We start from the raw sequence: 12,556 nt of genomic DNA, 5'->3' as shown, positions 1-12,556 counted from the left end.
ACCAGAATCTACCAAGACCTGTGATACTAATTCATCACACTAATTCATTAGTTCAATATCCAGGCCAAACTGATCCTTTTTATCTGGATGTTCTTTTAGCTGACCAATTGCCCTCTCAATGTCACCAAGCTTTGTTTAATAGAGTTGACAGGAACTCACTAGGAACAATTTGACTTGATTACATTTGCTCCAAGTTTAGTAGTAATAATGGTTAACCCTGTTTATCTGTTTCTAGCTAAAGCCTTAGTGTTAATAGTCTCAGTGTTCAAAGTGGTTTATCTGAACTAAGAAAGTTTGCCCTGTGGTGGCTGCGTTCAACTTATCTTTTATTGTATTTTGTCTTATCTCCATGTTTTATGTTATATAAAGCTGGACATTACTCTCATGATTCTCATGTTGAGTTGCAAGATGCACTTAAAAATGCAAATATTCTATATTGATTTAGGCTTGTTGACTTTGTTGAATATGTGAACACTGTGTGTGCTGCTCTGTCTTTTAATATTAACATTATTCATGCATTTAAATAATACCAACTGTCCAGCAGCCACCCCTTGTGCATGCAGAAAAATCAGAAAAGAACATAATTTTGTTGTGTTTGTATTTGACATATAAGCTGTGGAAGGAAGGAAAGACAGACATACATTCTTTTTGTTGGGAGAGATTACTTAAATAGATTCCAATCTAAACAGAATTTTGGCTAGTTAAGAGTTGTATCTCCATTATTCCTCCAGGGATTTATTTTAAAGTTTTCAAAAATACTTAACAAACCATCCCTTTGGCCAATTGTCCTGCATTTGGGATGGTAATAACATGCAGTTTGTATTCTTGTGGCTCTGAAGTGAAAAACAAGGGACCAGCAGCTGGTCCTAAATCCCCATTATTTCCTATCACAAAAAACAAACACCTTTTCAAGTATTGTTCCAACAAAATTTGGAACATTCAAGCCATTGCAAGTGTTATTCCAACAGAACACAGACAACTTGAAACATCCAATGGGATATTTTGAGTGCAACTGTTTTGTTCCACGTTTATTGTTTTCTGTTTTGTATATATAACTGAAAGCCAGTTAATAATTTGGTTGCCAAATCTATCCTGCAACTTTATACATATTATTAACCTCAACTTATACAGTAAAAATTTGCAAAATGCTGATCTATATCAATAAATGAATCTCCAGTTTTGAAATGCTAATGCTGATAATAAGAATTAAACTTTTCTAACCTGAAATATTGTGTGGCCAAGAAAAATGAGTTTGTCCCTCTCAAAAAGTCCCTGGCCGATATAAATGAAGGTGAAATATGTTATAGCTTCTGTCAAGTTGGAGATGCGCTCCTGGATATCATCTGATGCCTCCGCTCGCTCAATGGCTTTATGAAATACATTATTGAAAGCCTAACAAAACAAAACAAAAAATACATTTTCTCAAAGTTTCTCTTTGGTAAGGAATGTTGTTGGCAACTTACTAATGACTTCTGTAATTATACATATAGACATTTAGGCTACACAAAAGATTATCAGCAACATATAAAGCTTCTTGACAAAGAAAATGGCCACTCCTCCATTTCAAATATGGTACTTCAATCTGTGTTTTATCTGCTGCGTTTGGAATGTAATAGAATTTAGTACTATGAAACAAGCATAATAAGCAAAGGTAAACAGATATCATTCAGCAATATTATAAACTCAAAAGAAAAAAATGAGAAAATCCTTCCAGAAGTAATTCAGTCTTCAAATTTAAACAAAGCTACACTGCATAAGAGCACTGAGGGAAACAATAGAATGAGATCAGCACACTCAGGAACTCTTAATTTCTTTCTCTCTGATCTTTCTACTAGATCAAGAAGCAGATATTATAGTAATAACTTTTTTGTGAATGAAATGTTAAAACATCTTAGAAAGATTTCTTCCAAGTCCCAGAATGTTGTCTGGCTCTTTTAGCTGAACAAGTTAAGCTTCAGAAACCAATGCCAAGGGAGAACAATTTCTTGAGAAACAATTAGGACCTGATTATTATATTGTAGAAATTTCTATGAGTAAATGAGGCAGCAAACAAACAAACAATAAAAAAATAGAATTTGAGAACCTCCATACATTATAAAGACGTCTTTATTTATTTATTTATTTAATTTATTACTCATATTTAGCCACCGCCCATCTCCCTTTATGGAAATTACGAACACACATTGGTTTAGAAGGATCTCCAGGGAGTATTTAAAAAGCAATGTGATGATCTGGATAGGATGTGTGATGATTTTGTTATAAAGGGAATAGAACTTACAACACTCACTTGATATTGTCTCTGGTGAAGGATATGCATTTAACTTAAAGTGTTTTATGAATCTGAATGTTCTATTATTAGGAAGAAGGACGTGAGTTTCATGCATGGAAGAGAAGTCAATTATTTAATTTGCTATTACTGCGTTTCTGTTGCCAGGGATGGAAGAAAGCAGTTGTGCAATTTGATTTCTCTGGTGCCAGATAAGTCTTGAGTTGAGAAAGAAAAGCACCATTTGAGGCTTCTTCTCAGAGCCCAGTTGTTAAAGTACCAGGATACAAGATTTTAGAAATGGATGCATTGGGAGGCAATATGCTGAAATGAGTTTAAATGAGTGGATATCTAATTTGTGTTAGAAAAAATTGAAGTAGTGATTAAAAAAAAAACTCTGCAAGACAGTGTGTTACCTTAAGCAGGAATGAAGGCTCAAAAGAATAATAAATCAAAACACATTTTCCCCCAGCAGGGAGACAAAATCAGTTGACTCTTGAATTAAGTACTAAAGGAAGAAGGATTCATTCTAGGGAGGCAAACGCCTTAAAACATTAACATGCTCATATGTCTCTGAAGAACTGAAGGGATCTATATCATGATGTGGTCATACAGTAACAGGTATTTTAAAAACCCATTTGCAAAACTCTGAGGTAGGGGAGGGGGAATAATCAAGTCTAATGTGAAATGATCAGGTCCTGAATGTTGAATGTCATTTGTTTTTCTCCTCAAACAAGCAAACAAAGTCATGGAGTAAATGGAGGAAAGGTGGCATGGATGAATTACTGGAAGACACCATAACTGGAACAGAAAATGAGAAAAGCCTGGATAGTGTTGCTTGCAGTAGCTCTGAACAATTCTAATATTGTGATGTTCTTTTCCAAGCTGCTTCTTGTTACTATACCAGCCACTGATAGCCGTAGATTCTAAGAAGATAAAGCAATTGTTGCCAGTACTGTACAAGCGATTCTTCTCCATTGCACACTTCTCTGGCTAGAAATCTTCTGCAAGTTTTCAGTATAATATAAACCTGATTTAATATGTTTGACCATAAAAACAGGAGGGCCAAATAAGTGACTTTAACATTCCAAAGTTATCATATCCCTTTCCAACTTTCTGGGGATATGACAGCTGCTAATCAAGCTGTTTGCAGCTCTGCATTTACTTTTACTTTCAGAAACAGAGCAAGAAAAAGTTTAAGTACCTTCAGTGAAAACTGATAGATGGGATTGATTTTGCTCAGATCTTGAATGACAAAATAAAGAAGAGATGCTCTTGCAGCTGCTGGCCTATAATGCTCTCTGGCTTCATTAATATTTACTTCATTTTCTTTGGTTTCTGCAGCCTGTTTGGTAACAACAAATGAGACATCGTAATTATTGTTATAGCAAATCCACAAGAACATTTAAGCTGCGATCTTACACAGAATTACTTAGGTGGAATCCCCATTGAGTTAAGGATAAAAATTGTAGTGATGGATTAGCATATAATTCACACTGATTAATTATTGAACTGCTAAATCTTTATCAGTTTTTAAAAAAAAGGATGCTTTAAAATTAGAACTAAAAATACTAGCATCTACAATGAATCTATAACAGTGTTCAGGATTGTGATGGATTGTCTTGAAGATACCACTTATGATACAAGGATCACAAGTGATAAATTCCAGCCTCTAAGAAGCTATACAGTTATTTCAGGTGTGGATGATAAGAATGATTACATGAAAACTGTAAATAAGTAGCTGTAGGACTTTACAGGTTGATTTCCAAAATAATATTGTTTACATAGAAATAGTTTCAAAATGACAGAAGTTAAATGCGTGCTTTTTTAAATCTCATATAGATATGTAAGTGTTGACGGTCATAATACTGTATGTTAGAATATGGAATTGTATTGTATTAGTCAATAGATATTTTATCTGAGTAATGTGGTTTTACTTTCATAGAACTATTATAACAGAAGAAATCTCTACCTATTCTCCTGATAACCCAAGGAAATCAAACTAGGCAAAACCATTAAAAAAACGCTGGAAAATACAACTTTTTAACTTTTGAAAAGTTAAAAGTATTTTTTCCATTTTTCTTTCAGTACACTGTTGCCCACTTCAAACTAAAAGTGTCAGTGGGTGGGAGGTGAGATTTATTAATTTCATTGAATATAATCTAGAAAGATACATGACCTTCTAAGAATGTGGCATGTCCATACTTCTTCCTAAAATCAAGGTTCTAATAAACTGAACCAAATTATGTAAAAAAACAGTTATACTGTATGTATAGATCTGATGCAGAGTTCAGGGACCATGAATCGATCCCTAAAATGTTGGAAGGCTTGTGATTCCTCCCCTCTTGAGACCTCGATCGACTTTTAAATGTCACTGGCTAAGTGGGTTCAATATCATGACAATAGGCACGGAGCATTTAAAAGGGGGGGATAAGATGCTTTGTCATTAGCCACCATGATAAGCCCATCGTCTTCCAAGACTTCCCACAGTTTTTCCTGTTTTGGGACATCGAACTGCCAACTGCTAACACCTATGACACAGGAAGGAAGGAGACCAGCCTAGTATATCTAGATTTGTCTTCAGATAAAAATGTACTTGCAAGTAACAAAATCAAAACCTAAAGCTGCAGTGACCGACAGGAAGCTCTGGCGTGGGCTGGTCCATGAAGTCACAAAGAGTCGGAAGTGACTAAACGAATAAACAACAACAAAAAAGCCGCGGTACCTTGAGTTCTGTCTCTGCCGCCATTGATTTTGTTGTCTCAAGTTTCTCCACAAGTTCAGTATCTCCTAAGAAACTGCCCTCAGCAGCAGAAAGGCGAAAAAGCAGGTCATCCTCTAAGACCTTCAGCTGAATTTTGAAATCATTCTGTTGTTTTGTCAGAAAAGACTAGCAAACACAATGAAGAAGTTTGGTTTAAAATAGGGATTATGCACGGGAAGAATAATTTAGGTCTTCAGATACTTGGGCTGAAGCTACATGATTCCTGGCTATTGTCCATATTTCCAAGAGCTGACAAGAGTTGCAATTCAACAGTAACAGAGCAACCCACCTTGCCTAATCCTGACCAAACGTGTAGCGACAGTGATATCTGGCTATGATGAGGATACCAGTGTCATACATAAAGGCCGCGTTCAAGAAGTAGCCTTGGTGCACTTCTTTGTTACACCTGTCTCAGGTCACACCTACTCTTGACAAATTGTTCCAAATTCTTCCCTTGAGCAAGGATTTCCATGGAGAATACATGATGGCTTTCCACATACAGACAAATCAAAGTTATTAATGTGTGTAGGAGTACAATTGTGTCCTAACAGCCAGGAACCACGCTGAGACAAGGAACAGGTCTCTAGTGTTTTATTGCTGCTACATAACAGGAAAATCCTAACAAACTGAAGAAGCGTGGGAAAAACCCAGACAGATAAACCCCAAAGGCTAAGGCGGGCCCGATCTGTGTCTCTTGGAATGGCTACCTAATTCCTCAGTGCTACGCATGCGCTTTACAGCCTGGATGGGAGCCCCCCGCTCTCCATCCGTATTCATGACAAATTGCTCATATTCATAAAACCATTTTAGGGAAGAATGCCAGTTCAGACACACAGCTTCAGGACAAAAGGCAGTATCAAATGAGGAGCAACAAAAGTAAGTATAAAATGAGAGAGAGCACAGCTGTTAGTAAATCCTTCATTTTAGCTTACAATCTGGGTGTTTTTCATAAATATTTTCCCTCTCCCTTCCCCTTTTAGACCACTATTTGGTTTACGCCATGTCATTTTTCTATGGCAAGAATCAAGGAAGTTAAACAAAATTTGTATAAAAAAAGGTACAAATACAAATTCAAATTAACGATAAAATAGGTATTAAAATACTATAGCGATTAAACAGCTGGCAGAAGATTGAGAGCAAATCCTCAGAGAATAAATGCCATAGTTTGGAAGCAGTGCAGATGGCCCTCTCCAGCAGGGCCAAAAGTTGGGCCTCTGACAGTGGGACATCCTTAAAAGATCCTTCCCTGTAGATCTTAGTAACGAGAGATTTGTGAAGATGTTCGTAAGTTATGAATCAGTTAATCCAATGCTTCATAGCACTGACCCAATCACACATATCTGGGCAGGTGGGATAGAATGCAGATGGAAGTCCTTAATCACAAGTGAGCCCAAATGTCCATTCAATACTTACCTATTTAGATTAAGGGAACAGGAGATTTCATTGACTTTTGGTGATTATTATAACTGAACTAATTGACTGTGTGATACCATAGCATCATGTAGGTTTACCTTAACTGTCTCCAACTCAGGTCGTTCAATACTAACAGCCTCAGCCAACAACTGGTCTTCCAATCCATCCTTTGTGACTGTGAAATTAATTAGAGTGGTTTGAGCCTGCAGCTCTGGTTTGTAGTGGGGGTTGGGCAGCTTAGTATGAAGAATGAGACGGAAATTCTTGTTGAATTCACATTCTCTGTCCTCAATTTTGATATACCTGAGATTGATTAAAATGAAAATCATTACAATGTTGAGTCCCAAATAATGCAGTTTTATAGGATTATATGCAAAAAGCACGTCAAAGTGGCCCTAGCATGTCTCACATTATTATACATAGAGCTGATGCTGTGCTTTCCTTTGCCACATGCAGCTTTCTATTAGATATTTTTTTAAAAAGTTATCTAACAAAAATTAAATTCAGATGGGCATTTATGTATTCCTTGTTTAAATGCACGAAACATACTTACTGGTGTCATAACCAATTTTGAAAGTGCACTGCACACCTGAAGCATGGGAGAAGGGAAAGCAAATATACAAATACAATACATTGGGGAAAAATACAAATAAAGTTCCAGTCCCCATCATTTACCAGTCATGGTCACAAATCACCCTAGTCTCTGCCCTGTTTAAAAAGCTAGGTTTTTAGAACTTTTTCAAAGGACAGCATGGTCGGGACCAACCAAATATCACAGGGGATGGTATTCTAGCAGGTGGGAACAGCTACAGAGAAGGCATGACTGCAGGGTCCCACCAGATGGCACTGTTTGATCTATGGGACCCAGAGCATGCCCATTTGGTCTGATCTTATGGGACAGGCAGAGAGAATTGAGGAAAGGTGGCTGCATAAATAGAATGTACAGAAGCCAATCCTAAGATTTGCTACAAAACTGTATGTCGAAATATTGTTCTCTTTGTACGGTCAGATTTTTGTCATAATAATTTAAAAATTGTTATACAGTTTGAATATATCATAAAATGTCTATATATATTCACGGAACATATGCTGAACTTCTACAATAAATGCTCTGCTGCAAGGGAAAATGGAAGACTGATTTCAGAAACTGGCAATAGAACAAAGAGGGCAATTTTGTAACTCACTGTTTTCCTTTATTTACAGAGAAACTTACCTGGGGAACAATAACATGCTATTGCAATGCTAAAATGCCTCATTTTAAAATGAGTTCTGGAGCCTTGTACTAAAATTGCATTTTATATGTGCTCAATGCTCAGAAGTAATAAATTATTACCAATTTCTGTGGTTATCAGCTATGAAAGGCAAGCACTGCACAATGATTCAATGAGTTTTATCACTATAGCTATGTTGGGTTTTTTGGTTAATTGCAGATTTGGGAAAAATAAATGTTTGTGCTATTGCTCTCTTATGGTTCAGCTATAATATCAGCCAAAGAAGTAGAGGGGAAAAAGATGACAGAATTAATTCATCCAATTCAATAAAAGACATTTATGTAGAGGTTAACTCTGGAGTTCAAACTATAGTAACCATGGATTTTTTTTTTCCAGGATTCCACACAGCTGATGTGAGTAGAATCCTTAGAGAAACTGTGATAGAGCAGATCTTTCACCTTCACATGGTGGAATTTATATTGGCCAACTCTAGGGATTTTTATAACACAATGGAAGAGTGTATCTGTTCACCTACACTCACACACACTATAGATTTCTATTGTGACCTTGTCTCAAATCTTTTATATATACAAATACTCTTGTGCAGGAAGGGAAATGCAATGCTAAATTAAGTGAACAAATGGATTTCTTGCTCTTTGCTCTTATATCACTCTTTAATGCATATATGAACAGAAAGTATAAACGATTGAAGTAAAAAAATGATTTGCCCTGAGAAATCATTGCATCCTAAAGACACTGAGCTTCTCTACTTAACACAAGAGGGTATTATCAAAGCATACCTGAGAACCCAAAGACTTGCTGAGATAGGAAAAAAGTAGAAAACATGCTAAACAAACTCCATCAATTATACAAGTCCTTTTTCATGTAAGAAGTTCTATTCCAAGACCTGTTTGAAATTAAAAGTTCCCAGATCCAACTTCTGAATCCATCTGCTAATACAGAGACTGAATTGTAATGGATCAGGTGTAGAGACAAGTTGTTACAATCACAGCAGGCAGACTCTACAAGTTGATCAAACCAGTGAAGAGAAAGAAAATTTAAACTAAAAGTTTGCATCAGGTTCAAGGCAAAGAGTATCATTTTCTGGATTATCCTGCTATTGCATGAAATGACACAGAAGAAAATGTCATCTCAGCTAGATGAAAACTTGTGCTTTTATGTCAGACACTTTATCAGAATGAAACAACTGTCAATATTGCTCATTTGAAGTGTAAGGTATGTTTCATAGACTTTAGTATGGCAATCTGCACACCAATCTGGCAGCTGGTATGTAATGGTTTCTTTTCACCAAAGCATATGTAGAAAGAACTTACTTTCAACACTTAAGCACAGAATTATTTGTTCCCTGTGAGATACCAACAGAAATATACAATAATATATTGCAACTAGAGTTGGCTTAATGTTTCTAAAAGTGGATTGGCAACATCCACTAGTACATAGGCATTTTGTAAGGAGATGGGCAGGGCTGGCCCTAGGTTTGAAGTGATTCTTAGTATAGTATATTCTGGTTGGCTCCATGATATATTAGCATAATTGACTTCTGGAGGGCTTACATGGTGGTTAGAAAGACTCCTGGTATGCTTGTCAGTAAAGCTTCAGCAAGTACACAGATAAACCAGTGTTGAGAACAAGAATCCATTTTTCTACCTGGCATTTGGGTGTTGCCACAGCGTGATTGAGGGTTCTTTTAGAGGGTGGCTGGGGAATTCTGGGAGTTGGATACCACACAACTTAAAGTTGCTGAGGTTGAGAAACACATGATAGAGGCTATTTTATTTCTTTTACCATGTACAAGCCTATTTACAAGCATTAGTGAAAAAACCAGAACTATTTATAGCAGAATGTCCAAACTTTCCCAGTCTCTAACTTTGCCTACCTCTCTACCAGGGCTATTTGCTAGCAATCATCAGCTCCGTTGCTTAGCTACTAACTCCCCCCTTTCTCCTCCTCCATGCTCCTCAGCGTTTCACTACAAAAGAGAGATGAGAAGCAAATTGACTGAGTTACTTTGCAGTGTGCTTAAAGCTTTTCATCCTGCTTCTTCAGACCTTGCCACTGTCCCTCTGCAGAGACTTTGTGTGATGCATCTCCCTCTGGGTCTTCTGTCCAGTCCTTCCTGGTTTGGGGTTTGCAGGCATCCTGCTCCCTCTGTCCCCATCTGCCTTGATTTTTGGATGACTCTGATCCCTCTGTCTGGATTTTTACTTCTCCCAGGGAAGCCTCCAGCTGACATCTTTACCCTCTTCTCCTTCTGGGGCCAGGAACTGGCAAGTGCACACTCCAAATCAACTTGTGCACAGCGCTCTCTCTCTCCAGCCACCAACTTCCTGCACAGTCTTTCCCAAGGCATTTTCTGCCTTGATGCCTCAAAGCAGTACAAGCTCAAATGTGGCAACGTGTCTCTATCTTTTATCTCTTCCCTCTTTCTCATTCCTTTTACAGCTCAAACTGGCAGCATGACCCCCAACAACTGAGATAATGGCCCCGCAAGCTTTAATCCCCTACATTTATATTGTATACTAGGCTTGGCCAATCAAAATGCTGCCTCCATCTGCCCCACAATGGTCCTGGCTAGCAGCCAGGGCTGCTCATCTGCCCTCATAACAGCATAGCCAAGTTCATATTTGAGCTTCTTCTGCCCACTTTTTCTCTCTTTCTGCTGACACACCCAGCACAACAGCAGCCAGGCTGCCCAGAAAGCCCTTATGCCACAGATGCATATTATACATACATGAACATAGTAATACTATGAGTCAAAGTGTTTGGAGATGCTTCCAGTTTATCAGACTTTAATTTGTACTAATGGCAATCTGGATGCTGAAAACACTGTAATCTGGTATTTCAGGATCTTCCTTCATAAGTTTTCATCTTGACAACAACTCCCAAAAGTAGAGGCAGGATATAATTTTGAGAAGTTGCTTCACAGATCATGAAGTTTGCTAATATGCAAAGCCAGTAAATTTGCTTTGGAAGGTACATATGCTGATAAATCTTTCTAGTAACACTTTCTGTCGATTGATATCATAAGATATATTTTATTTAAAATTAGGATTGTCTGAAGCTCAGTAGATCTAATTATTTGTAATTACCTAGTTGTTGTCAGTATGTGGCCCTTTTATGACAGCAGTAGCTGTAGTAGGTCAGGTTCATCTGTATATCTTTTCAAACATAGAATTAATGTACTATTGATAAAACCATTACTAGAACCAAATTAAAGTCTGAGCTGATGTATTGGTCCATAGGGTGCTGTCAGACATGAAAGGAGTAATTAGTATTCATTACTTCATACTCTGCAACATTCCAATTATTAATGAACTTCAAACTGTTGATCTGCATCATATCTATCATAAGCATCCTTCTTTATTACAAGGGGATGGGAGACGGAGAGTGTGAGTGGGAGAATTACTGACAAAATTACTAAAATAAACAAAAAGTACAAACTGCTGAAAACTTTGTAAAGCTGGTTTGCACGTTTTTGCTCTTCTGTAGCCACATTCACATTCATGAGGTGAATACAACAACAGATGAACTAATCAGTGGATTAGGTTGTTGAAAGAACACATGGAAGGAGTTTCAGTACAGAGCAATTGTCTGGGTCGACAGAGAGAATGAGGTTAGTCTATTGCAACAAAACAGCACTTAAGAGATGTTTGTATTTATTGTGATACTTGCTTCAGATTGATGAAATATAGTCTTTCTGTGACAGGTTGCAAAAGACATTACATGCACGTGCACATACAGGTACTATTTCTATATGCAACATTAATCATATATTGCTAATTACTGCTGCTGTAAATAATTATTATCTTATCTACACTTAAGCTTTTCAAGAAATGATAATAGATTATATTTCTTGTACTTCACGACCTTGGATTGACTATAAATGTCATTGTATGTACCTTGTATACAGTACATTTGAGCTTTCCGTAGAAATGTCTCAGATGGAACTTCTAACAATTTAATAGCATTTTAGTATGATAATTGACCATTTTCTGTACCTACATAACATGTAGGTATGTATCTGCCCATCAACTCCAAACTGAGAGTATATTACATATATCTGAAAGAACCAATCCTATTTCAGAAAAGCACAAACAACAAATCTGCTAGCTTTAGTGTCACCTTGCCTTTTGAATGTGCACATAAAGCATGTGCACATGCTTTACATGCATATATACTATACCATTGGAAACTGGAACATTTTACTTCTATTTTTTTAAAGTAGGGTTTATTTACCCAACTGAAGAGTCAGAGATGAATGAAAACAACAAAAATTCCTGCTCAGTTATTAAATTCACTGAGTAAGTTTAGCTCCATCACTATTCACAAGTCTTAATTATCTCACAGATATATACTGAAGACAGAAAGTTTGAGCTCCTTGGAATAAGAAAGCAATAAATTGCTTAATTAAATAGTGTCATAATACACAGTAATCACCTTTAAAAGTTATACCCACTATTATCTGATAAAGTACAGAATGTAGTTTCCATTAAACTATCAAGGTGTAGCCAATACTCATAGAAAACCCTAATTTAACATTAGCCATAAGTCTTCTAAACACATACTAAGATGGTGCAATATGGTGGTAGTGCACTACAATTTATTATTTAAAGTTGATAACAGCAGTAGTGCTAGATGATGGAATGGGTGATAGTCTCAGCGATACAGAACACGCCTTACGGGCAAAGGACTCCAGGTCTTCAGCATCTATAAGATGGGAAAATTCTTAAACCTTGGTAAGATGCTTCTCAGTAAGTGTTCAAGGTGAACTAGATGGACCAATGTTTCTCATTTAAGCATAAAACAACAAAGTTTATTTATGGTCCAAGACCAAACACAAGAAAAAGACCAATGATACAATAAGTATAGTAAAAGTATTTT

General features: G+C 36.8%; 1 protein-coding gene across 1 annotated transcript in view; it reads right to left on the bottom strand.

Moving 5' to 3' along the window:
* DNAH11 (dynein axonemal heavy chain 11) overlaps positions 1 to 12,556 on the bottom strand; it is a 160,717-nt gene that overhangs the window by 25,357 nt on the left and 122,804 nt on the right. The window contains exons 66-69 of the mRNA XM_063303749.1: positions 6,542 to 6,746; positions 4,992 to 5,156; positions 3,471 to 3,611; positions 1,222 to 1,392 (exon numbers count right to left, since the gene is read on the bottom strand). Of these exons, the coding sequence (XP_063159819.1) occupies positions 1,222 to 1,392; positions 3,471 to 3,611; positions 4,992 to 5,156; positions 6,542 to 6,746 (682 nt within the window). The remainder of the gene's footprint in view (positions 1 to 1,221; positions 1,393 to 3,470; positions 3,612 to 4,991; positions 5,157 to 6,541; positions 6,747 to 12,556) is intronic.

This window comes from Candoia aspera, chromosome 4 (genome assembly GCF_035149785.1).
Source record: "Candoia aspera isolate rCanAsp1 chromosome 4, rCanAsp1.hap2, whole genome shotgun sequence".
Taxonomy (NCBI): Eukaryota; Metazoa; Chordata; class Lepidosauria; order Squamata; family Boidae; genus Candoia; species Candoia aspera.
The sequence above is the reverse complement of the archived record's forward strand: the minus strand, read 5'-3'. Positions and strand labels throughout refer to the sequence as shown.